The following is a 27896-nucleotide window of genomic DNA, read 5'->3' on the forward strand; positions in this document are numbered from 1 at the left end:
TATGGGTTTTTAATATATATATGTATATATTAATATTATTATCTGACATTTGTTAGGGTTTTGTTTTGTTTTCAATCAATGGCAGGATTATTCAATCAAATCCAAGAACTAGGGTTTAACACATTAATAATAATAATAATAATAATAATAATAATAATAATAATATTATTATTATTAAAGTTTGATGGATCTGAATTTGGATTTAGAGAGGTTCTTAATGGATGTTGATCTTATTGGGGAAAACAATAATATTAATAATAAAAATGACAACATTTGTGTTGGTGAGAACCATGGTGTTAGTGACTCGTGTACCGGTATCGAAGACAAGAGGCATTTGGTTAGGAAGAGGAAGAAGGAGTGTTGTTTGCCTATGTTGGATTGGCTGAAACGCGTCGCGAGTGATCCGTGTGATCCGGTTATTGGGTCGGTGCCCAAGAGTTGGAAATGGAAGGGGTATGGAAATGATCATGTTTGGAAACAGGTTTTGTTGGCAAAGGAAGCGGTGCGGGTGAAGGTTGATGGTCATTCGAATGCCAAACAGGTAGTTTTGGATTCGGTTTGAATTTATTGTTTGTATTAAATGTTAATGTTGCGCGTTTTGGTTTGACATTTTAACATGAGTTCTTTAAACTTTGAAGTTAATGTTAAGTAGTTTTACGGTTTTACTTAGTCGTATTGATTAGCAGGGTATTGTTAGGATCTCGGTTATGCAAGCAAACACACACACAATCAAGCTATAGAAAGTAAACGAACACGAGATACTAAGATTTACGTGATTTGGTCTGACCTATGTCTACGGGCTGCAACTAGGAATTTATTATTGCTTTATGTTCTCGACATTCGTGATATGCATAAGGGTTTCTAGCTTAGGAAACAAGAAAACTAGAACGGGCTTAAATATAAGCAAATAAGGGCCAACGCATAAACCTCTCTAGTGTTCGACTTCCGTTAAATCGATACTTGATAGTCTTTATTAAACCGAGCTTAAAGTCTATAACGTGCCTCTGCGAACCCAACAGGCCCGTGAGTTTTCTAGTGACGGGTTTTCATGATCATTGATAAATGTATAAATTAATAATAATTGATAATTTGATATTATTGAGTCGTATATTAATATGTGATTTAACTTTCAATGTTTATAAGGTTTACATTGTATTCTCTTTTGCAGAAGAAGCAAAAGATGCATCCGGATATGTACAACGACGGAGCCAAGAAATCAAACACGAGAACCAGCCAGAGACTGGTTTCTGTAGGAGAGAATCTGTCAACAATTCTGTCCAGAAAACCCGAGATTCTAAAATATTCCGAGCTATCATCACCCGGGAGCGATGCAGGAGAAAAAGATTCTTTATGGGCCTGCAATTATAGGAAAAAACGAATCCCGCTGGGCCAGGCTTTTCAAGCAGAAGTACCGACATGGACAGGTGAGATTCAAGAAACTGAAACTAAATGGCTCGGTACTCGTGTTTGGCCACTAGAAGCAACAGAAACCCGAGCGAGTTTGATTGAAAGAGAACCAATTGGAAAAGGAAGACGGGACTCGTGTGGGTGCCAGGTCATCAGTTCTGCAGAATGTGTTAGATTCCACGTTGCTGAGAAAAGATCCCGGTTGAAGCTCGAACTGGGGTCCGCTTTTGTTAAATGGAAGTTCGATACTATGGGAGAAGACGTGTCACATGAATGGACCGAAACAGAAAAAACGAAGTTTGCGAGTGTAATAAAGTCAAACCCGGGGTCTTCGGGTAGGAGTTTTTGGGATGTGCTTGCAACAAATTTCAAGAACAAAACGAGGCGTGAACTTGTGAGCTATTATTTTAACGTCTACCTTTTGGGACGTAGGGCCCACCAGAATCGGGCTGACCCGAGTAATGTTGATAGTGATGATGATGAGCTTGAGAAAGTAAACAAGTCTGCAGAGTCCATTTTATGTTCTCCAAAGGTGCATTTGAAATATACAGATTACTTTTGATTATACTATGAAAGTTGAGGGGTAAGTTTTGAAGTTTTTATGTTTATGAGGGGTGTAAATGGTAAAGAGGCATAGCATAGGGTGTGTGTGCTTGCATGATTTTGGTACATTTGTTTGAGATGTAAGCACCATTGTATTTTTATTTTACAATTTTGGTTATACTGTATGAAATATGAATATGTTTGGTAGAATTGTGAATGGTGATAAGTTGGGGCGACAATTCTTTACACGACACGAACCCGTCAAGAAAAAAAGTTTTTGGGTTGACCGTATAGATAACCGGTCGGTCAAGTTTTGATAACTAAGTCAAAATGACTAGGTTAATTGTGTGTGGTATCAAAGTGTTTGTAGCATAGTGTCGGACGATGTGTAGATTTAGACGTAAATTTAAGGTGTATATTAGTTAGCGATCCACGAAAGAAATTAATGTGGTGTGTTACTCATAACCGGTAGACGTGCACAAATTGGGTATTTAAAAAACCCGGAACCGGGTAGGAACCGGTTCCGGGTATGGTCAACAAAAGTCAAACCAGGTTCGGTTCCGGAACCGGTTCCGGGTATAGTCGGGTATTTGACCGGGTTTTGACCAGTTCCGGGTCGGGTTTTGACCGGTTCCTCCAGGTTTTTTTCGGGTTTTTGACCGGTTCCTCCGGGTTTTTTCCACCGGTTCCGGGTCGGTTCCGGAACCGGCTCCGAGGAGAAATCCTATACCCGGTCAGGAACCGGTTCCGGGTATGGGTTAGAACCGGTTCCGGGTCGGTTCCACCGGTTCGGTTCCGGAACCGGTTATTTTGTGCACGTCTAATAACCGGACTTATGTGCGGTTCGTTAAACACTAATAATGATCTAATCTTAGTAATTAGCCATTTATCAACACAACATGGGCCCAAATAAAAGCCCAATAACATGGGCAACATTACATCTTCATTCATCTCCATAAACCAAAAGCAATTCCCACAGTTTACATACCAACATCAACACTACTACTTAAGTTAACAACTGATCATACCAGAAAACAAGTTACACCCGGCCCGAAACCTTTAAATATGACTCGGCCGTCTCTTCCCTGCATCCGTTCTCAACTTTTTAACCGGGTTAGCCCAGCCCATTCCACCTCCACTCCCGCTTCCGCTTCCTTGCTGGGGCGACTGATTATTATTATTGTTATTATTATTATTAGACCACCCTTGTTGACTTTGACTCAACCGAGTTTGACCCGGGCTCCTGATTTCCCGACCAACACTAGTCCCAGGTTTCACCGCTGATTTCTCCCTATCTTTCCGTTTTTTCTTGCAAATTACAAGCTCACCCGGATGGGGGTCATCTTGCGGGTCAGTTGGCTCACGTGCATTGTTACTCCAGAACCGCGTTTCTCTTTGGCTCGTGGGACCAGACCCGCGTGGGTGTGATGACCTGGAGGGAGGAGTGTCCACCTCGAGTACCTGTTTCTGTCGTTTGGGTTGACCTAAAGATGGGACCGGTGTGACTCTTGGAGACGAGCCCGATGCTGATGCTGAAGCAGCCGCTGAGCTGGTAAAAGTGAGTGCGCTTCTCGCCTCTCGAAAGTCGGTGTCAGGAAACGCAATTTTTAAGATATCGAAAAATAAGTCATGGACTTTTCTAGCTTCAGACCTCACCTGTTAATAAAAAATGAATAGTAAAAGTATTAATAATTATCTTTACATAACCAACTTTATAGCAGTAATAAAATCTTAGCAAAAAAAAAAGGCGTGCCTCGTGTGAGAATCCAAAATACTGCATTCCGCCTTTCAACATAGCCTGCACATCAACAATCAAGTCTGGAACTGTATTGTACTCGAGTCGGTCAACACGAAGTTCAATTTTGTGCAAATCAAGAATATTATTATTTCCATGACTTTCTTTTCTCTTCCATAGATCGGTTAGCAATGGAATAATTTGTTGCCCTTCTTTGTCGATTCTCCTTTGAATCTTGGTTATTACATTCTTGCACTGCAAGCAAGAAACATACAAACATTTACAAAACAACATATTGATTCCACAAACATATGAAAAGACATACATACCCTTCTTTGGATGGCCTCAGACATCTTGGCCCCACTTTGATCAGGGGTAACTTTTGCAGGGGCAGGTATAGGATTTCCTCTGGTTGGTCTCGTTACAACATCAACATTCGCCTTATTTGAGTTTTTCTTAGGTGGCGGTGTTTTTTGGTCTTGTGTGAAGAATGTGTTTGATCAATAACCACTTTTTGTTCGGGTTTGGTTTTCACGTTTATTTTTTTACGGTCGGGTTGTAATGGTATATGAGAAGGACCACTATGAACGAGATTTGGTTTTTCTGGTTTCGGTCTAAGACGAATGCTTCGTTTGCGTTTAATTTTCGGTTGTAAAACCTGTTCGTCTTCAACTTCATCATGATCACGGGTCCCGCTACTTGACTGTTTGATTTCCTGATGAGAATTTCCAGAGAATGCAATCTCCCCATCTTCTATATCATCATGCTAGTTTAATTTGTTACAAAACAAGAAATTAGATTCTACAAGTAACAACATTAATAAAAGTTATATGAGTAAATTACATGGGTGGTCCCTGTGGTTTGGGGCAAATTATGGATATGGCTCCTAACAACATTGTTTGGTTTGGGTCCCTGGGTCAGGTAAGATTACAATTTTGCCCTTTCAAAATAACTACTTAACTCCTTGACTATTTAACTTTTTTTAAAATTACAACTCAGCCCCTGTTTATTATTATGATTATTATTATTGTTGTTGTTGTTGACAATATTATTACTATTATTAAATACACAATCCTTCTTTAATTTAAGTAATCAATGAAATATTGGAGTCTATTATTCCATGTGGTTGTGTTTACAGTAATAGCTCGATTAAAACACTTATACCTACTGTTTGTGTAAACCATCACAATCATTTTATCAATTTAATTAAATGCATAACACACAATAATATAATAAAGTTAGCAAATTACATCATTAAAATAAATTCATAATACAATTTAAATAACTCTAGTATTCAAATATTAGCGATATTTATATCATTTTTATCATTAACACAAAATATAATTATATAAATATAGCATGCTCTTCAATATTTCAATAACTTATTTTACACTATAATTTTGCATATAAGACCGTTATTTTTAGCAGTGGTGACCCAGAAACGGGTTGATTCGTGTTATTATAAGTTGAGCAAAAAAAGAGCACATACCAGTCTTCTTGAACGAGAACCAGGTCTAGACTCGAGTGCAGAAAGTGACCCGAATTTCTGAGAAGAAATTGAGGGGGTTGCAACCGGCATCAATTTTCGACTACCTGATGATGAACCCGAAGAACCCTCTTCTTTAAGGTTTATTGCACCAGGCCCACGAGTGTATTCATACTGATTATTAAAAAACCGGAAGCTCGTCTTCTGATTGGGCCTTATCGGTTCCCGGTGTTTCATTAGCATCACCCGTTTCGTCTTCTTCAGCTTCTTCAGATGTAGCTTCAGAAAATTCCTCAATATCATCATCCAGCTCAGCATAATTTGGAAACTTCTTGTCTTTATAACGTCCCCTTCTTCTGTCAGTAACAAGGTTTTCGATGGTTTCGTTAAATATCATATGTTTCGGTGGTTTTTTGGATAAACGGGCCACAGTTGCGTTTACTTCACAAGTACCAGCCCGAAGCCACTTGGGAACTTGATCATATCGAGTCATTTCATCAGCCCAGTCAAACTCTTCATCCATTTGGTCAAAGAGCTCGACTTCTTCTTCACTTCTAGCTATCATTCGGTTAACCTCTTGTAATGATGGCACATCGTGAACGGTTTCTTGGTACCTAATGCAAACATTATTAATTAAATTATAGGATATAATAACATTAATTTTACCTAATTTAATCATTATTTTATTATAGTACCTTTCTTCATCACGTAACAATGACTCCAAAGTCGAACGCCTTTCTTCATGTGTTGTTCTTTGATCAAACCTCCCAGCATTAATGACCTCATCCGCCATATCAATTTTATATTGTTGAATATTATTCCTAATTAAGCTCTCAATAGATCCAATATAACGGTCTTTTCCCGCCATATCATCATCAGAATCAACCCGACCACCATTCTTAAAATTATCCTCTTTTTCATGGCTTGAAATTTTATCAACCACTGCTTCCATGTATATGACTTTGACTTCTCGTGTTTGACCGATTCGGTGAGCCCGAGCCACCGCTTGCTCTTCGTTTTTCGGGTTGGGGTCAGGGTCATAAATGATAACTGTGTCGGCCGTTTGAAGATTCAGACCCCGTCCCGCAGCCCGAATGCTAAGCAAGAAGATAAAGCAATCAGTATTGGGACTGTTAAAGTCAACTATAGCTGATTCACGGTCTTCTAAACTTGTTGTACCGTCAATTCTTCTGTAAACAAGTCTTCGCCACTGTAGATATTCTTCTAAAATATCCAAAAGTTTTGTCATTGTACTGAAAAGAAGGACCCGATGACCAGTGCTTTGAAGTTTGACCAAAATTCTATCAAGAATCCATAACTTTCCACAAGACCGAACAAGAAAGTCTTTGGAAATATCATTGAAATATGGGTAATTAAGCAATGGATGATTGCACGTTTTTCTAAGTTCCATACATTTGTTATTTAGCGGTTTATATGTTTTAATTTGGTGCATCGGGTTCTTCTCAGCCTTATGTAAGGCCCCGAACCCGGTAGCCTTACCTTAGCGTCGGATTTACTCATAAACACAGTTCTTACAAATCAGAGTTCATTAAAACTTTCGCGGAAACGTTTACTTGAAGCATTCGTTACAAAACATTCAATCTCTTCTTTGATATTATAAAACAAATCATTATATTTAAAACATCTTTTCTTCCATCTTAAGATGCCAGCCGTTCAATCCATGCCATGTGCCATCCTCATGCTAGTCCTTTGGTCTGATCACCTGCGTGTATACTAAAAGTCAGCTACGCTGAGTGAGTTCTAGTTAATCGGACGCCATACAATACATACACACACATACATATCCGAAGATACATATCCATACTTAACTAGTTACCCTTCTGTTCTACATACATGCTTACTACCATACATACATATCTACAATCTCTAACCTCAGTCCACCGAGAGTACGTTCATAGTCCGCCGTCTATACCTGTACTCAAGGTCGTGAACACGTAAAAGGTCCGCAGTCCTTATCTATGTTCACCATTCATGGCACGTGCAAGGTCCGCAGTCCTTCCCTATACCATCCTACATCCACAACACGTACAAGGTCCACAGTCCTTCCCTATGTTGCAACCTAATTCATAGCACGTACGAGGTCCGCAATCCTCCCCTATGCTACAAATACAGCACGTATAAGGTCCACAGTCCTTTCCTATGCTGATGCCTATCTATAACACGTATAAGGTCCGCAGTCCTTAACTACGTTGTCGTCTATTATCTGTAACACGTATAAGGCCCACCGTCCCTATCTACGTTTACATCTATCATCTACGTTACGTATAAGGCCCGCAGTCCTTAACTACGCTACCACCAGCCGAGTCTATGTCCGACAGAAGCTAGAGGGATTTGCCATCCTAACTTACTATGTCGAACGTAGAACTCCCAAACCATTCATGTACCTGTATACACATACTTCACATAAACAATAATTACATTATAGCATAAGAACACTCTAGGCGTTCTTTACATCATTCATTTAACAACCATACCTCTTGTCGATACGTGCAATATCCGAAGATCGTTCACGCCCCGACAAGTATTCATTTGTAATGTTCATACATCTTCGATATATAATATTCGTACCTTTATTTTTGACCTGACAGTACGCGCAATATCCGAAGATCGTTCGCGTACCGACAAGCAATCATTCATATCCATCACATATATCACATATGGCATACACTTATCGCTTAGGATAAATGTATTAACAACACATCGAGTATGCACACAGCCCCGAAAACATAACAAGGAATGGGGCTAGAAACTCACCTGAACACGGTTACGTTCACCGTTAATCGTAATCCCTTTCCTCAGTTGTGCACGGCTGACTGTATAACAAGTATACATATCAATTAACTATCACTACTTATATCATCTTTCTAATCTTAATTACTACCCACAACGAACGGGGGTCTGGGGGCAGTCATCAGGCGAACTTAGCTTTGCAGGCGAAGTTGTCATCAGGCGAACTTGGCCGTAAGCGAAGTTATCAATTAGGCGAACTTGGCCTCAGGCGAAGTTACCAGTTAGGCGAACTTGGCCGTAAGCGAAGTTATCAATTAGGCGAACTTGGCCTCAGGCGAGGTTATCGCTTTGAAGGCGAAGTTATCGCTTTGAAGGCGAAGTTACCCAGTTCGCGGCGAAGTTGCCCAGTTCAGCCACTGTTTGGTTTCTATCAACCATTTTGGCGATTTTAACACCCTTGTTATGGTTCGACATCACCCACTACGTTCCCCAACCGTTTTCGGTCGTATATATACTATAAAGCTTGAATCTTTAAACTTTAAAGATCAAGAATCATACCCTTTTGTGCTCGCTTGGATCTCGTTTAACTTGTTAGTCACAACTAATCGCTCACTCTCTCTCGGATCTTGTTCGTTCCTCTCCCTCGGCCGCCGGCGGTGCGTGTGGCGTGTGTGTTGTGGAGTGTTAGAGGATAAGATGGAATGAATGATAGCTTAGGGTTTAGGGGATATTTATCTCTCTTAAAGCCCATGGACCTAAGGCCCATTCTCATTTAACCCATCTCAATTAATCTAAGTCCATGATCCGCTCCTTACTAGATATTAAATAATTAATAACGCGAAATCACTAAACGTAACTTTCTTCATTTAACATTATAAATTTTAGGATGTTACACCTTACGCTTCTCATCTTCAGGGTCAACCCGAATAGTACCCGTGGATTTGATCCAATCGTATACAGCACCCTGAAATGCTGACATTTTACAACGCAAAATGATGGAAATCTGCAATAATGAAGATTAAGTATCAGATCACAGACATTGAGTTAGATGAAACATTTGAAAGAAACAATTTAGAAAGTCAAATACTTGGTCGTCTTTTTAACAATTTTGACCATTTTCTTTCTTTCTTATTATTGTCTTCCTGAATTTGATAATTATATAAAGATATATAAAATGATGTGACTTTTTTTTTAGAAATATAATTTAGAATGTCATCCTTTGTGTGGCACTTCAACCATTTTTACCCTTTTAATCTTTCTTTTATTTCATCTGACCCGTTTCTTTTTTCTTATTGTCTTCTCTTTTTTTCCCTAAATTTGATAACTAATTGAAAAATAAAAAACAAATTATGCCAGATTATTTATAAAAACACAAAATCTACAAGTTGAATACTGTGCGTGACCCTTAAACCATTTTGACACGTTTCTTTTTTATCTAATTTCTTTTTATGTTATTAGGCACTTTTTGACCTGGTCTTTTTTTATAATTGTCTTTTTTACTGAATTTGATAATCAACCAAATATATAAAAGTGACTTTTTACAGAAAAAAGAAAGTTGTATACCTTGAGTGACACTTACAACCATTTTGACATGTTTCTTTTTATCTTTTTTTTTACCTTACCCATTTTCAAGCCGTTTCTTTTTTATCAATAAATAACCATAATTTCCTCTTTTAATCTCAAAGCATACCTTTGGAGGAAGTGAACCTTCAACATCTTCCACACGACGTCTGAGCATAAAAGGTTCCAAAATTTGATGAAGTCGGTGTATGATAATAACTTTTTTCTCAGAAACATGTTGATTGAACAATGTAGAAAACAATGGACTTTTTGTGACTAGTAGAGGTTTTTATTAGTTAGCACAAACTTATAAACTACATGATTTTTACTACTTTTATATTAGACATTGTTTATTATTATATTATATTAGAGGGTCTAGAGTGTAATATAGTATTTTATATATACTCTCTTAATGTAACAATTACAATCACAATAATACAATATTCTGATTACCAATCAGAGCCTCTCTCAGCCACCATCCTCTCCTAACCCTAAAAACAAAAAAAACAACTATCGACAGATTTTTTTTTCCACCAGCAGCTTTGCTACAGCAGTTTATTCCAGCCAAACAATGGCTCTTCTTGCTGCAATTACTACAGCTGAGAAAACTTCCCATAATTCCCACAAGTTTGGGTTCACTCTATCACCAACCAATTATGGTTACTAGAAGGCGATGATACAACCTTTTCTGGTTACTAATAACCTGTTCGGTTTGTGGATCGAAGCATCGATAAACATGATGAGCAGGACTATAACCTAAAAAGACACACTGGGTAGACCGAAAATCCATTTTGTGTTTGTTGTAGGGACGGAGATATGGGAAACACTGAGAGCCGAAAACTCGTAAAAAGTTGTAGTCGGCTGGATGGTGAAAGATATGTTCAAATGGGGATTTGGATGAATTTGTACGAGAGGGCATGCGGTTTATTAGGTAGACTGCTGTGTCGAAAGCAAAATTCCAAAAACGTTGTGGAACATGTGATTGGGCTAATAAGGTGAGACCTGTTTTGACAACGTGTCGATGTCGACGTTCCACAATGCCGTTTTGTTCACTAGTATGTGGACACGAAAGACGGTGTGTGATACCTAGGGTAATAAGAAAGGTAGATAAGCTTCTGAATTCCCCACCCCAGTCACTTTGAACGGACTTAAGCTTAGTGTTAAATTGTCTTTCAACCATAGTGATAAACTGTTTGAAGATTCCAAAAACATCATACTTACGTTTGAATGGAAAAATCCACATAAAATTAGAAAAATGGTCTACACACAACAAAAAATAATTATGGCCCTCAAAGGACGTAATGAGGGCGGGGCCCCAAACATCACAAAAGATAAGATCTAAAACACGTGAACTCTTAAAATTAGATGGCAATAAATGTAATTTAGAAGACTTTCCGACATAACATGAATCACATACAGTACCAAAAACATTGTTTTGTAAAGGTAAATGATAAAAAGATATCATTGACTTCAAAAGCTGTGGATGAGGATGTCCCAATCTTTGATGCCAAGTTGACGAGGCACGAATCGCAGAGAATGAAACTTTAGGCACGGGTTGTAACCGCGGGAGCTTCAGGGAGTACAAACCGCCATTACTTTACCCGTGAGGGGGGGATTGTGTGTGTAAACTTGTCCTTCACAGCAAAAAAGGTAGCATGAAATTCAAAATAAACGTTATTATCAAGGCAAAAACGTTGGACAGAAAGGAGATTTTGTTTTATTTCGGGGACATGGAGTATGTTATTAAGGTCAAAGGTTTTGGCGGGTGAGGAAAAACGAGTGGAACCAATATGCAAAATGGGGAGGCCCTTACCGTTGCCAACATGAAGACTGTCATCACCATGGTAGGCTTCAGAGTTATCGAGGCTGGAGAGATCCACAGCAACATGGTTATTTGAGCCGGTGTCCGGGAGCCAATTATTAAAAGCTCGTGAGCGATGATCTGCATAGTTGGCAGACAGTTGTTGTCTTGAGCGGAAAGTGGCAGGATCACGATTGGGGCATTCAGACGGTATATGACCTATGCCACACCTGTTACATGTGCCATAAACAGTATTTTGATTAGACGCCCAACTAAACTGATTTCGATTACCTCCTGTGTTGTTGCGGTTGTTAGAGTTGCCACGTCCGCGACCGTTGCCTTGTCGATTGTTTTGGTTACGGTTTATGTTCCGATTTGTGTAGTATGCCTGTGACGACTGAGATGAAGGCGGTTGTAGCTGTAACCCTAGCTGGGCAGCCAATTGTTGGACTGCGTGAATTGCATCAGCCTGGGACACTGAGCTGGACGAACCTGCGGTGGCCGGAGCAGCAGGTTTGCGGGCTGCTGTAAATGCTTTTGTTGGTGAGATATGAACCGTTGTTTTGTTGATCATGTAATCGTGGTCTGCTAGTAGTCCATGTAGTTCTATAAAGGCAGTTGAAAATTGGCGACCGAGAATGGTTGACTTAAACCCGTTATACTCTTCTCTAAGACCCGAGAGAACTAGCATTACCAGATCTTTCTCCTTCATTGGTTCGCCAATATTTGCGAGTGCATCAGAATATTCTTGAGCCCTGGTCAGGTACGCGGAAGAGGTTTCATCGGCTTTCATTTCTAGTTTAAGAAGCTGAGTTCTTAGGGTGTATTCCCTAGAGGTTGTGTGAGGAGCATAAGCACGCTCAAGAGATAACCAAAGATCACGTGATGTCCTTGAACGTGCTGGAACGACGCCTCAGAGATGGTAGAGGTAATTAACATTCGTACATGGGCATCATTCGAGACCCATGTTAAGAAATTAGGGTTGGGTTGAGACACAGGTGGGGTTGTTTCTTTACAAGAGACTGTAGCAGCTTCAATAGCATCTATGTTGCACGCCATGTTCGTTTTAATGAACAACACTTCCCGTTCACCAAACAATTCAGCCCATTGTCCCCATCCCAACCTCCAGAAATGTATGTCTCTTCATATCCTACCATTCCACCTACAACATCTCCATCACCCCCTCCCTCACCCCCATCCCCACCTCTTATCCATACTTACACTCGCAAAGCCAAAACCGTCAAGCCCTCCACCACCGACACCAATCCCACAGCTCCTATGGTCTCTACATCAGCCACACCATCTCCGCTCACCAACACACTTGAAACCGACCCAACGACCCAACCAATCCCCACAGCTCAACCAGCCCTTGCATCTACCACTAATGAACCAGCCCCTACAGCCCCGCCTCCACCCCATCAACGCCCGTCGAATCTCCGCCAAAACCCGAAAACTACAAAGCCTTTTAATGCAACCTCTTTTCTCTCTACCACCCTTAATCCTGATACCAAACCTGCCTCCTTTACCGTTGCTAACACACATCCTAAATGGCGCCAAGCCATGGCTGAAGAATACTCAGCGTTAATAAGAAACGGTACGTGGTCTTTGGTTCCTCGTACTCCGGGCTCTAATATTGTTGATTGTAAGTGGGTTTACAAACTCAAACGGGACCAAACAGGAGCTATTACACGTCATAAAGCTCGTTTAGTCGCAAAAGGTTTTCGACAACAACCGGGCATTGACTATCAGGAGACTTTTAGCCCGGTTGTCAAATCTACTACCATTCGTGTGGTCCTTTCTTTAGCGATTGCACAAAAATGGCAACTACGACAACTTGATGTTCAGAATGCATTTTTACATGGTGAATTAAAAGAGACTATGTATTTACAACAACCACCAGGCTTTGTTGATCCACAGAGACCTAATCATGTTTGTCTATTGCATAAGTCTCTGTATGGATTAAAACAGGCCCCTCGAGCTTGGTTTCAACGGCTATCTACAGCTCTTCTGGGGCTCGGTTTTCAAGGTTCCAAGACGGATCCTTCCCTGTTCATTTACTCTTCGAGGGGCAGTCTCTTGTATCTACTTGTCTACGTTGATGATATTATTTTGATAGGTAACAACCCGCAAGCAATTGATCACATGGTTCACAATCTTAGTCGGTCCTTTGCGGTCCAAGACATGGGCCGACTCTCCTATTTTTTGGGAATTGAGATCATTCACCAAGGCTCGGACATCATCATGTCACAACAAAAATACATTCTGGAACTATTACAGCGTGCACACTTATCCAATGCGCAACCGGCTGACTCACCTATTACCACAACTGCCAACTTGGCTTGGCCTTGGGTGACAGCCCCCCGTTTGAGAACCCGGTAAAATATAGACAGATTGTTGGTGCCCTTCAGTATGTAACACTTTCTCGTCCCGACATTACCTATGCGGTCAATAAGGTCTGCCAATTCATGCACTCACCAACAGAAAATCAATGGTCCGCTGTTAAACGCATCTTGCGCTACCTTAAGGGTACTGCCACACATGGTCTTCTCATCAAACAACAATCGTCCTCGGTTCTCCATGCTTACACAGATGCCACTTACAATACTTTGAGTGCCTTCTCTGATGCTGACTGGGCTGGATGTCCAGATGATCGTCGATCCACCGGGGGACATGCTATACATCTTGGATCGAATCTTGTATCTTGGGTTACGCGTAAACAAAAGACCGTCTCTAGGTCATCCATAGAATCAGAGTATAAAGCTAGTTGATACAGTTCTTGAACTAACATGGTTACAAGCACTCTTGCGTGAGCTACATGTACCGGTCAAATCACCCCCCACATTGTGGTGCGATAACCTTGGCGCAACGTACTTGTCAGCAAATCCAATCTTCCATGCGCGCACTAAACATATTGAAGTGGACTTTTATTTTGTTCGAGAATTAGTTGCTCAAGGAAAACTCTCGGTGAAGTTCATCTCTACAGACGATCAAATTGCAGACGTGTTTACAAAGCCTCTACCCTCTAAGTGATTTCTCTTCTTACGGTCCAAGCTAAGGATAGCTTCCCGGCCTTAGCTTGCGGGGGAATATTAGACATTGTTTATTATTATATTACATTAGAGGGTCTAGAGTGTAATATAGTATTTTATATATACTCTCTTAATGTAACAATTACAATCACAATAATACAATATTATGATTACCAAGTTTATCTTTTTACAAAAAAATAATTTTAAGTTACCCAAAAAAAACATTTACCTGCACGGTTTTCCCAAGACCCATTTCATCAGCTAATATTCCATTTAATTTATTGTTGTACAACGAAAGCATCCATTGTAAGCCAACCTGAAAGATTGAATCAAATGATTATGATACGATATCCCAACATGTTACATAATAAAATTTTACAAGGATATAAGCCACATGGAATCTATGTGTCTAATATATATAACCCAAAATTCCTTGATGCAAAATGAGATAAAATAACTTACAAGTTGATAATCTCGTAAAGTTCCACATCTTAACATTGAGGGTTGCCTTATGAACCTTTCATTCACAGCATGTGCAAGAGTATAATACCTGTTGATAACCATGAAGAACAAAAGAAACATCATCAGGTGATAGAATAAAGATTTTCAAATTAGGGAGTGTTTTGATACGTGTTTTTGAAGTGATTATTGCAATTTTAGAAAGAAGAAACAGATAATCAGTTTACTTAAACCAAGGTAAATGTAGGTGACTTTACATAATAAATTGATCTTGTTTCAACATTTTCCAAACGCCTAACATTGGACATCCCAAAAGGTTGATACTTTAGCCTGTCGTTGAACAGCTAAACATTTTTTAAAACCTCTGTTGGATATGGTGATTATTACAAACTTTGAACTTGCCTATTCTTGTTAATTCCTAGAAACAATTAAAAAGATATCATGTATTTACTTGCTAACAGATGAGCTGTCTTGAGGCGCATTCATTTCAGAGAAACGATTTCTTATCATAACTTCTTCTCTCGCACAAGAAGCTGCAGCTCTCACTTCTTCTTCAGATAGACCCTTTACAAAATAGAAACAAATACAAAACATTAAACAAAAGATCATATTACTTTTAAGCAGATAAATGCATATATGTGTGTGTGTGTGTATTCAGCGAAACAGACTATCATAAAGAAAGAGTACCTGAGCGCGTGCAGCAGCAGCTGCAGCATTAGCAGCCTCTTCAACTTCCTGTTGGTTCTTTGCAGCAGTTATTTTACCTCCAAGTTTTTGAAGATACTCTTCCGTTTGTGATAAAAATGAAGAAAGAACCTCATATCTTTCAGCAGCTTCAGCTGGCATACTAGTTTGTTGTTCTAATAGTATCTCTCTATATCTTTCCACATCATTATTCTTCAAAGCTTCCATTCTTTTACTCTATCATCATCTTTCCTCTTTGAAAATTCCCTCAACATCTTTTCATGATATTTAGCAACCCCTCTATTCCTTTGAGTGCTTGCATCCCTAATCGCCCAATGACATTCTAGAAGCTTCTTACGCCACTGAAATATCTGTTTCAGTTGTTTATCACGAATCGCCCTTTGAGCAGCTTGTACTTGCCTGTTGAGATCCATCCTTTGGCGTTCACATAACCGAATAAATTTCCTATACGGCCTATCAGGCATTGCCATTATATCTTGTTGTTGTTGATCAACTTCATCTCTGACTCGTTTTTGTAAATCATGAAGTAATAATTTTTTTTCTTCAATTTGTAATCTTAGAACAAGATCAGGTCTTATTCTTCTTCTTTCAAGATTTACAGCTAGTAAAGTGTTGATCTTTTCGATGTTTTCCTTTCGTTTTTTGTTAATTACTTCCACGCCCACATCGGCGATTAGATCTTTCAAGTCGTATGCGAGTGTAAGATTGTTGTTGTTATTGATCATCATGCTTGACCCAAAAGCATCATGCTTTCGGGTAAAGAATGGGAAGTCAAACAACGGGCCATGGTACTTTTTCGGGCCGGGATCTTTCGTCTGAGGTGGATTTCCACCTTGTAAAGGTCTTTTAGACTGAACATTTTGAACATTTTCTGGTACAGTAACAGATTCTGAAACGACCGATTTGCCCTTGTCAGTTGGACGGTCGTTAACATTAGAAGTTTTTTGAACCCCAAGTTCGACTTCTTGTTCTTGTTTAGTAGGAAGAACAGGTGGGGTTTCCTTCTGTGTTGATGTTGTACCTTGTGCATTAACTGTTGCTTCCGTCTCCTCGGGCCCTTCCCTTTTTATACTGTTAATTCCACTTGTAAAGGCTGCAGCTTGAAGATCTTTATCACTGGACTCCAATCGTCTCATTTGGTCATCAGTTTGACTTTGACTTTTCACATTAACGGGTCCAGCATTAGCAGTTGACGGTTGAATTTGTGCTTCAAGTGGCGGTGGCGCAATTGCTTGGATTAGTTCATTCGGTAGTGTTTTTTCCCCTTTCTGCCATCAAAACATATCAACAAATTCACACAAAACAAACAAAAAGATACCCTAAAATTGTGATTTGACTTTTCAAACAAAGTTCTTGCCTTTTTATAGTAAACCCATCGCTCTTGCGAAAGACAAAAATATCCTAGTAGCAAGCACTACCTTAACAACTTTCTTTTGAGCAAAGGTGTAAAATACTATTTTTAAAATGTTTTTATGTTTTTGCATTTACATTTCCATAATGATGGTTTATAAAAGAGGTCAAGTCACTAGAATATACACAAGTATACAATTAGCAGATACCTTTATACGTCTAAAAGCTAAAATTTGTGCTTTAAGAACATGCAGTTGTTGTTTTGTAAAAGCTGAAGGTAACTTTTGTTGTGAAGAAGGTCGATTCATCTGCTGCATGGAACCCTGGCTCATGTTCATTGATGACTGTGGTTGATGCATTGATGGCACCCCACTGTTGACTGGAGCAGGCTGCCTAGGTGGAAGCTGTTGACCATGATCCGGACCCTGAACCTGACTTTGACCACCTTGACCAGGACCAGAACTATTGACTAACAAAGGGCTTGAAGTTGAACCAAGATGGCCTGGGGGGATATTTGGACGTGGTTTGATGGACCCCGCATCAGCTGATGAATTCCCTCTTGGAGAATTATCATTTGTCATCTTGGTTTCGTTTGCCTTCTGCATTCTCGCTTGCATAAGCGGGATTAATTGTGCAACCAAATGAGAATTTTGCGGAAGTCTTAAATCGATGTTACGTTCAAGAGCCAAAGCCTGCATTGCCTGCAGTTGAGCCGCCATTGTCAAGTTTTGAGGAGCTTGCGGGGCCGACATAGGCCGTATGTTATTACTACCCTGCATTAATTGACCAAGTGATGTCGGCGTGACAAATTGCTTCTGGTTTTGACCTTGACTTTGACCTTGACCTTGATCAGAGTCTTGCAATTTTGGATCTTTTGAAGAAGGAACCACTGTTCCCATTCTTACTTGTTGAGGCTGCATTCCTAGGCCCGATTTCTGTTGGTCTTGGAAAGCATATTGAGAGTAAGCCTGATGAACGGGGTTCGCCATGTTTTGATCAAAACCCGGATTCCGATTTTGCCCCTGCATTTGGGCAATATTACCTCCCATGACTCCTTGCATATTTCCAGATTGATAAGCTAACATGGCTTCTCTTGCTTCAGGGTTTCTAAGTAATTGCTGTTGTAAAGTCTGTAAATCATCACACATAACAAACTTTAAACCCGATTCTTGTAATCATATCCCAAATAACACACACACACACTATATAATAAAAGAGTATTTTGCCACGTCACTCTCTAGTGTCACGCATAACAAACTTTAAACCCGAGTCATGTAATCATATCCCAAATAAATAATGTATGTCCTACATAATAAAAGAGTAAATTTTTTTGCCACGTGTCACTATCTGATGCATCCTCGCCCTTTTTTCATGCCTCTCTCTCTCTCTCCTGTCTCCTATTAATTTTACATATTTCTTTAAATTTTTTTTTTATAATTTTGTTGTTTTCCTTCCCTCTCTCCTATTAAATTATAATGATTTCTATAATTCTTTTTACAAAACATTTTTTACTTTTTTAAGTTAAGTATAAACTGAACATTTCTTTCGTTATTTAACCTGTTTAATATAAATTACTTCGGGGGTGTTTGGGATTCCTTATTTTACCTTCTTATTCTTATAAGACCAAACGTAGTGGACGCTATACCCACCCAAAAAGCCCTCATAGCGCCCGGGCACATCGTCCCGAAGGCACTTTGGGCTGGTTTTGGGTTGGGAGCGTTTCCTACAAAGCGCCTCCTCCATTATTCATCCAAACAATCAGGATTTTTCCCACAAACTCCAACCAATCAAATCTTTTATTTTATTAAAAAAAAACATTAATTGGGTGATGATTAAAGGGGCTCCATCCACTACACCATTTGTTTGTAAAAAGACCCTATGGTGACGTGGCGCCACATGGCGCAAAACGCCCCCCGTAGGGGCTCCATCCACTACACATGGTCTAACTTTTTCCCAAAAGTTAATAAGTCACAATATGACTTATTAACTTATCACCTCACAATAAGTCACAATACCAAACGCCTTTTAAATTTTCCAAAAGTTAATAAATTATCACTTATAAGCTACGCAGTTAATGCGGAAAAATATCGAATATCGTTCGAGGACCGATATTTGAGATATCAGTCATCGCGGTGAGTATCAGTGGTATATCGGTAATTTTAATATCATGCAGAATTTACATATATAGCACTTAACACTAACAATTCAGTATACTCTCCTATTAACAAATTATCCTTTTGCAACTTGCAAAACACTATCATATGTAGCAAGTAGGAAATGATTTAAGACTCAAAACACTAACAGTTGAAAATTAAGACTTAAAACACTGATATTGGGAATATCGGTGAAATATCGGTCAATACCGCTGATTTTATCGGTACCAATATTCTAACCGATATTTCACATGAGGACCGATAACCGAGATACCACCGAGATTTACTAAATAGCTTATAAGTACCCTAAAATAAGCAATCCCAACCCCCCCCCCCCCCCATCCCTTTCATTTCATGATAAGCATTTACATATTTATGAATCATATCGTTTTTATTATCCAGCCAATGCAAAAATAATAATAATAATAATAATAATAATAATAATAATAATTCTTATCCTACACTAAGCCGATAAATTTGGTCACTAACTCTAAAATTCCAAAAAGTTTATACCTTTGTGACCAACTGAATAATGACACTATATTACAGATAACAAAATCAGTCAAAATTAAGCAACTAAAACATAAACCATATGACAACAAGTCAACAATACACACAATAAATACAAATTCAGCTCAAAATTCACAAAATTCAACCATAACTAAAACCAAAACCCTAACCTGTCTCTGCTGCATTGGATCAAACCCCAAATTGGGAGCCGAAACAGCCGAAGACGAAGACGAAGGCGATGCGGATGCGGACGGCGGTCCCGGACCGATATTCCGTCCATGGCCGCCACCGGATTGCATCCGGACAAGTTCTAATTAATTCTACAGAAAATTTCTTAAACTAAACCCTAACTCATTCGATTCAGCTCAACGATCTTCAATTGCCACTAGTTTTTGCCCAAATTGAGCAGTAATTTTGGTGGAATTGAGAAATTAGGGTTTCAATTTGTTTCAAAAAATCAACTCTGTGAGTGAGTGACTCTGTTTCTCTCTCACCTATAACTGTGTGTGTGTGTGTGTGATTGAAGTGAACACAAGAGTGTAGTTGTAGTTGAAGTTGATCATAATAATAATAATAATAATAATAATAATAATATTAATAATAATAATAATATGTAACAACACTTTGAAAGTTGAAACCTAAGTAGGTACTAGAAATGGGTTCGGGTTAACTTGATTGGAAAAATGTTAGGGTTAAAAATGAAAAATAATTAGCGTGAAATTAATGTCGGAGATATGGTTGGTGTAACGTGGCAGATATGACGTGGTAAGACGTGATTTGTTGTGACGATGGATTTGTACGTGATGCGGCATGATAGCTGATTGTGTTAGTTTTTTTCTTTATAAACACGGACTTGTTTAGAAACTGGTTAAATAGTACGTTATGTTAGAGGTGCTCAAACCGGTTTAAAACTCAAAACCGGTTTGGGTTAAAAGCGGTTCGGTTTGGTCAACAAAAGTCAAAACCGATTTACGATCGGTTTTGGTTCGGGTTGAAACCGGTTTCTTACCATGTTACGATTGGTTTCGGTTCGGGTTTTGATCGGTTTCGGTTCGGGTTTTGACCGTTTTTTGTTTGGTTTTGACCGGTTTCGGTTCGGTTAACGAGTTTGAAACTGATTTTGGTAGAGAAAATTACAAATCGGTTCCGAACCTACGGTTCCAAACCGATTTTTACATAATCGGTTTCAAACCGGTTCAGTTTCGGTTTGATTTTCGGGTCGACTTGATTAATCGGTTTATTTGTCCACCTCTACGTTATGTATTGACATAAAAAATTACAAAAGTTAATAAAAGTGTTAATTAATACATGAGTGCATAATCCTTAACCTAATGATATAATGATTCTTTACATATTTGAAAGAAAATCCATAAATGTCTTTATTAATGCATACCATACTTTAATAGTTTTAATATGTTAAGAAACAAGTTTAAATATGTTTTAAATAGATGGATATGTTTAAACATGTAACAATGTTAAGCTCAAATACATATCTTTTAATATTCGTGTCATGTTATGTTAACAAATATGTATCATAAATTTCGTGTTGTAGTGAAGATAAAATATCGTTTAAACCGACTCAAATCATTCACATTTCATTTCTCATATCAATATATTCAAGCATGAGGAAGATTAGGACCCACAATCTAAAAGTATGTTGGTTCACTTTAAAAAATTTATCTCAATGTAAATTTTATGTGTATAAGATTATTATTATATTGTATATAAAAGTTTTGTAATCATGTCGTAAATTATATTTTAATCAAGTTCCATGACTTTGGCAGTATTTTATATGGTATGCCAAAGTTTTGTAATAATGTCACATTTTTTTTTATTTAAGTAGTTATAGTGATGACATTTAATTGAGGGTAATAATTAGTATATATCTTAATACAAAATAAACAAAATAAGAAGGTAGCTGATATCATTATCCACCATTTTAATGATATTACTATAGAGAGCTAGTTTTGAACAGATTTTAGAGAATAGATTATATGATCATAAAACCGAAAGCATATATATTTTTTAAGAAACAAAAGTATATGAAATATTCAATTTTCAATACCATGTAGATATTATAAAAACAAAAGTATATGAAACAAAAGTAATGTTTTTTCTATGGGAAGAATATGACAAGTTTTTACTTTATTTTTGTGAGCGTTCATGATACAATGTAGAATCATAAAATCGTTCAAACCGGCCATTCGAATATTAGAAGTCGTCTATGGTAGAAAATTTATTGAATTGAGATATTACAAAATAAGATGAATTTTGTTAAATTAAAAAAATGTAAGTTTCATCTAATAACGATGTAGAAATTTTATTTTACACTGATTTGAATTAACTGAATAAGATTTATTATTTATTTTTTTCTTTAATCAATCAAGGTTTTGACAAGAATTACAAATATCTCTAAGCATAATCGAATACAGCTAAGAAAAAGTATATGAATATTAAAATTTAAAAGCATGTAATTCGTATCAAGTTTTACTATTTATTTCACACATTTATTATGATATAAATCCTAAAATAAAAGTTAATACTTCATATAAAAAAAATACAAATAATACTATCAACTATGAAGTACCTTCAAAAGAAAATTACATTTTCACGTAATGAAACTGCAATTAAAAATACATTTTCACATTTTTTTTGCTAGAGTTAATGAAAATTAAAAAATTTTGGGTAATCTGGTTAGGTATCATCTAATCCATACAGCTGATTTTTTTTAAAACTAACCGATACTCGAATACTCATCGATGATGTTGAACGGAGAGCGGTGTAGGCTAAGCAGATAGTGGTGCAAGCTCTCTGCCTGAATGTCAATGGAATAAGTGCTACAGTAGGTGTCACTTGTGCCACAAACACCATCACTCAACAACCCTCTCGCTCTTAAGTTTGATTGTTTTCTTATGTATACTTTTATATATACACTTATTCTACATTTAATTTTTATTTTAACTATCAACTTTTTATGATTTATGGAACCTTTTAGCACCCTCAGTAAATCTTTAGTTAAAACTTTCGTTACTGGTCCTTCAGTAAATTTCGTCATACATACATATGTTTTAGGCAACCCAAATTCATAAACATTATGTAGAGTTTGAGAATTTAACAAGTACATGTAAATATAAATATGATGTTCATTTAAATGTATTAATCAACTGATACTGGTTGCATTTCTTCTGCCTCTTTCCTCAATTTCTCGAACAAGACAGATGACAGGTATCTCTCTCCAAAACTTGCATGAACAGTCTGTAAAAATAACAAATGAAAACATTAGTGATTACTTGTTTCTTAAATTCAGAGTTAGGCTAAACCATCGGGTTTCTCAATGGTTTAACGATCCAACTTGTTCATTCATTTAACTCCAAATATATTATTATGACCAATTCAATTTATAATCCACATAAAATCCTTTGTGAAAAAGTGAGCACCGTCAGTGATACTCTATTAGAAAATATGACGTGTAACGAAGTTACTAAGAGATCACTGCAGGCGAGATGTATCACTGACAGACTAGCAACTAGTATGTCATTGGCATGTTTATTTTGAATTCAACCAAGTTTAATAATTCCATTTCATATATAAAAAGTTAAAACAAACATACATGAACAACTCATTGAAATCCACATGTAAAATATTTTCTAACAACTTTAAAACGAAATAAAGAAATCAAAACCTCTAAAAAGGTTTAATGTGACTGTTTAAGGTAGGCAAGACAAAATTGGTGTGTAATCACATTGTTACTTTTTGGTAGATTCTAGTTTTTTATTATAAATAATTAATATATTAAATATCATTATATTATACTATGAATAAATATAATATTCTAGCAGGTTAATTATTTAAATAGTAGATTATTTGTGTGTTACAACTTGGACAAACTAAAAAAAATGTATTAAAATTTATTATTATTATGAAATAACAGGTGACTGTTATAATTAAATTAAATTAAAAAAATACTCCAATTTATATAGAAAAATATAGAAGAAAATAAATTGCTTACCACTATAAGTTTGCCTTTGTTTTCTGGCCTTTTAGCAAGTCTTAATGCAGCAACAGTATTGGCTCCTGATGATATTCCAACCTACAAAAGTACAAAAGAAAAAGCCTAAAATGACCAAATCAATTTTTATAATCTAAAAAATAAATTCAAGTAATAAACAATTAAAGTGTTAGGATCAGTTGCTCAAAAACAAATACATTATTATTAGTCATAATACTAACTTGACAAACAATAAAGACATTGAAATCAATTCAAAATGTATATATTTATTTTTTTTTAAAAAACACATATTTTAAGTTAGATTTCGAGTTAGCCGTACTAATCAACTTGTTATAGTCAGTGTCAGTGCCGGCCTGGAGGAGGGCGTAATGGGCTATTATTCAGATTTCAGGGGCCATAATTGATAACTTTTAGGGGCCCTTTTCTCTTTACTGGCTCCAGGTCCCCGGAACTTTTAAGAGCTCTCGAGAAAGGCCCTAGTCAGCGCTGAATGATAATTTTGTTTCTTACCATAAGTCCTTCTTTCACGGCCAATTCTCTAGCCATGTTCACAGCGTCTTCACTAGACACCTGTAACGAATTTTTATAAAGGTTAATATGAATCTCGACTTTTAAAAATATATATTATATAATATATGAAATTAGAATAAATTTTGCTAAAATTACCATAAGAACCTCCTCCATTATGTCCATGTCCAAGATGTCGGGTTTGAACCCGACCCCATTTCCGGTTATTTGATGAGGCCCTGTGCAATTTTAAGTTTCATATGATCAAAGGGTAAATAAGGAAAAGATTTAATGTTACATAACATATATAGTAACATACCTGGTTTGCCACCATTTAGTATGTTGCTTTCCTCAGGCTCAAGCCCATAAATCTATAAGAAAAAAATATTTTTTTGTTCAAATTTTAATAATATATATGTGTGTGTGTGTATTATATATATGTTAAAATATTTTTAAAAATTTTGGAATTGATTTCACCTTAACATCAGGATTCTTTGATTTAAGATATTGTCCAACACCAGACACAGTACCTCCGCTACCGATCCCCATAACAAAGATATCAACTTTACCATTTGTGTCGTCCCAAATCTCTGGTCCCGTCGTCTCAAAATGCACCTATTTTTTCATCATCAAAATATTAATAAACACGGTTTATTTGTAAGCAAAAATAAGATGAAAGTTACCTTGGTGTTTGCAGAGTTAGAGAATTGTTGAAGCATGAACGCGTCGGGTGTTTTCTCCAAAAGATCATACGCTTTCTTAACGGTCCCACCCATCCCTTTAGTCGGATCGGTTAATATCAAATCAGCTCCAAATGCTCGCATGGTTACTCGTCTTTCTAAGCTTGTGTATGAAGGCATTGTTAACACCATCTTGTACCCTTTTAATGCAGCCATGAATGCCATACTGATCCCCATGTTACCCGAAGTAGGCTCGATCAACACCGTCTGGTAAAAGTAAAACCGTCAATGCATAAAGTACACATGTTAATTAACCATATGTTGGTATTTTTATCAACACAAGTTTTAGTTCATGAGATTTTTTACCTTTCCAGGTGTGATCAATTTTTTCTCTTCTGCGTCGTTTATCATAGAAAGTGCCGGCCTGACGATTAATACGAAAGAAAGTCAACCTTTGACTTTAAAGAATCAAACTTACGAAGCCTCGAATTTGATTTAGACAATTGTTTAAAATAAAATTTGTAATATTTGTATATGGTTAAACCATAATTAAACTAGGGGTGTGTAAGAAACTAAAAAAACGATTCAAAACTAAAAAACTCCTCGAAAAATCCAAATAGAAAGACCGAATAAAAAAAACTGATGGTTTGGTTTTATGTTTTTATAAAAACCGAACTAATGGTTCAGTTTTGGTTTCGCATGTAATAAAAACCAAACCAAATATCTAGATTTTTATTTTTTATTTTTTATTTTAAGTGATCTATAAGAATTTAATATATATGTAACTCAAATACTTTTGGTCAGACATATAATAGTCTATTAATTAGTTCACAATTAACACCGAAAAAACTTTCTTTTAGGCTTAAAATTTTCAAGCTTAAATCGCAAAAACCGAAAAAACCGAACTAGAACCAGAATGAAAACCGAAAAACCAAAACCGAACGGTTTCAAAAATCTAAAAACCAAAATTTTGATTTTAGCCTAGACATAAATAATTTAACTTTTGTCAAAATTGAAGTTGAAAAATCATTAACTTGACAGTCAAAATTCTAAATTTTGACATTTTTTATATGCATATGAAACATGAAGTGTAACTGTCTAACTGACCTGTCTTTGATGCTAGAAGTTGGTTGAAACATTTCTTGCTTGACTGCTACATAGGCCCCACAACCTTCTGCGACTTTGTTGAGATACACAAGGGGTGTTTTGCCAATAATCTGATAATTCAAGGGTCAGATTGTAAATAGTGAAAATTAATTATTCAACTAAATGTTTTTTTTACTGTTGCAAACAAAAAAGAACACTTGGCACACCATCTTCATTGGTTAGATTCAATGTTTTAGCTTTAGAAACATTGATTAAAATATTATTTTTCATTATTTTATTTTTCTTATATAATAATTTAATTTGTTATAATTATTTTACTAGCAGAGTATTTGTTTTTTATATATTTATTTTTTATACAACTTGATTTAGCATAAAAACAAATTAATATAACATGTAAATGTAAAATATGGTTAAAAAATAAATATATAAATTGTGGGCGTTTGTAAAACCATGTTAGTAGAACTGTAGTTTGTAGAAGTGCTTTAACTAACAAAATACATTGTAATGTTAGTGTCACATAGATAGAAGTACGTTTACTAACTAAACAATCAAACATGTGTATTGGTTTAATTAATGACATAAATAATAAAAAGTAAAAAAAAAACTAAAAAACAAAAGCATGCATCTGATTGGTGAACTTATGGTGAGCCATGCTCATGCCACTGGATCCGCGCCTCCCCTCAATAACGTCCCTTAGATATAACATAATGGGTTAACACCTACTACACATGATATAAATATCTTTGATTTTTTATGTTGGCAATGACCAACATAAAGTATACATGGAAAAAAATTATTTTTGGTTTATATTTTATAATATTAAAATACAAAATTATATAAACCATGCACACTAGTGGATCACATGCCTTTTTTTTATTTTATTTAATACCAAATTTAGCAAAAAGAGAGACTTATGACGTCACGGATGGCCCTTTCACCCATGTCGTTATACTAATTTAAATAGATAAGTTTAATTTAAACAATCATTCTAACATTAAAAAATAAATATAAAATATCATTTTCGCAACTTGTTACTTGCTTTTAATTATCGTTATTACAACCACACAATGTTAAATCTTATACCGATTACGAGGTGTAAACGAGTCAAACACTAGTAATCGACACGCTAAAAGCTTAAATTGAACCAAACTTAAATCAGCTCAAGCTTAAAACAAATGCGTTTAGTAAACGAGCTAGAGAGCTGGCTCGTGAGCATAAACACGTTTTTTTGGATGACAATCTAATATCTATATAATAATATTTGTTATATACAAAATTGTAATAAGATTAACAAAATAGTATATGGTATGTTGTATAAGAAAACTATAATTAGAAAAATATATAGAAATAACTAAAAGTGCGTATAAATTAATTAACAAATAATAAACAATACAATATCCTCAGCTAAGCTCCAGCTTAAAAAACGCCTGACAGCTCAAATTTTAGAAAAAGAGCTCGAAACAAGAGGAATTTGAAATACGAAAGTTACGTAGTTACATACAACATGCACGATACGATCGGAAGCATAATATAATTAATTACCTGAGATGCATCTCTTTTGATGTTAGTTCCAGGGAGGTCTTTAGGTAGATCTCTGAGTCTTTGAGCAAACAACGATTCGTGCAACGGTTGAGACGTATATAGCCTTGCCCCGATCAAATTGAACAAGTTATGTCTTCTCTTGGATACAAGCTTAGCTAATGCAGCCATTGATGGTTGTAGTGAGAGAATATACAAGTTATAGATATTGAGAGTGTGATTGAGAGGTGGAGTGTTGTTTTAAGATGAAAGTGGATGGTTTATATAGAAGGTGTAGTATTATTATATGTATATACACCCCCCTGTAGTTATGTTTTTTACAAATATGGAATATACTTTGTTAAGGTCTGAACTGAACTGATTGACGGTTGACGACCCTTGTAGCGTTTTTAATTTTGATAATTATTTTTATAGGGGTAGTCTGGTAGAAGGGTGTCCACGTGATGTGACGGACGGTACGATATACTAACATGGATAGTGAGTTAGTGATGAACTGATGTATTTATTTGAGGGTATAATAAAAGTGTATAAAATAAAGTAGATATGAAATCATATAAAATAATAA

The 27896-nt window shown here is 36.6% G+C and overlaps 2 protein-coding genes and 1 pseudogene across 3 annotated transcripts; 1 reads left to right on the forward strand and 2 right to left on the reverse strand.

The window, feature by feature from the left end:
- Positions 1-217: 217 nt before the first annotated feature.
- Positions 218-2120, forward strand: LOC143621212 (AT-rich interactive domain-containing protein 1-like). The gene is made up of 2 exons (XM_077092720.1): positions 218-541; positions 1169-2120. Exons 1-2 carry the CDS (start codon positions 218-220, stop codon positions 1967-1969), a joined length of 1125 nt encoding a protein of 374 aa, XP_076948835.1. The 3' UTR covers positions 1970-2120.
- Positions 2121-2853: 733 nt separating this feature from the next.
- LOC143621213 (ATP-dependent helicase BRM-like) lies at positions 2854-20046 on the reverse strand (annotated as a pseudogene). The gene is made up of 14 exons (XR_013151475.1): positions 19648-20046; positions 17036-17956; positions 15459-16744; positions 15223-15335; positions 14775-14862; positions 14542-14628; positions 11296-12142; positions 9613-9758; positions 8818-8925; positions 5867-6639; positions 5175-5785; positions 4015-4451; positions 3704-3940; positions 2854-3606 (listed from the first exon to the last, which is right to left on the reverse strand). The product of XR_013151475.1 is annotated as an ATP-dependent helicase BRM-like (transcript).
- A 2507-nt stretch (positions 20047-22553) lies between these two features.
- On the reverse strand, positions 22554-27578 carry LOC143621022 (bifunctional L-3-cyanoalanine synthase/cysteine synthase 1, mitochondrial-like). Its single transcript, XM_077092555.1, has 10 exons — positions 27335-27578; positions 25793-25902; positions 25052-25109; positions 24689-24952; positions 24483-24620; positions 24325-24376; positions 24165-24244; positions 24009-24068; positions 23499-23579; positions 22554-22744 (listed from the first exon to the last, which is right to left on the reverse strand). Exons 1-10 carry the CDS (start codon positions 27500-27502, stop codon positions 22646-22648), a joined length of 1110 nt encoding a protein of 369 aa, XP_076948670.1. The 5' UTR covers positions 27503-27578; the 3' UTR covers positions 22554-22645.
- Between the last annotated feature and the right edge of the window lie 318 nt (positions 27579-27896).

This window comes from Bidens hawaiensis, unplaced genomic scaffold (assembly GCF_021521415.1).
Source record: "Bidens hawaiensis isolate Kalapana, Puna unplaced genomic scaffold, B.hawaiensis_p1.1 tig00002772_1, whole genome shotgun sequence".
Lineage (NCBI taxonomy): Eukaryota > Viridiplantae > Streptophyta > Magnoliopsida > Asterales > Asteraceae > Bidens > Bidens hawaiensis.

Bases quoted from the DNA above. Each gene is read 5' to 3' on its own strand.
- LOC143621212 (XM_077092720.1), top strand. From the start codon at position 218: ATGGATGTTGATCTTATTGGGGAAAACAATAATATTAATAATAAAAAT. The intron at 542-1,168 runs GTAGTTTTGGAT...TCTCTTTTGCAG, and splicing joins GTCATTCGAATGCCAAACAG to AAGAAGCAAAAGATGCATCC.
- LOC143621022 (XM_077092555.1), bottom strand. From the start codon at position 27,502: ATGGCTGCATTAGCTAAGCTTGTATCCAAGAGAAGACATAACTTGTTC. The intron at 25,903-27,334 runs GTAATTAATTAT...TTGAATTATCAG, and splicing joins TCAAAAGAGATGCATCTCAG to ATTATTGGCAAAACACCCCT. The intron at 24,621-24,688 runs GTAACTTTCATC...ATGAAAAAATAG, and splicing joins CTAACTCTGCAAACACCAAG to GTGCATTTTGAGACGACGGG.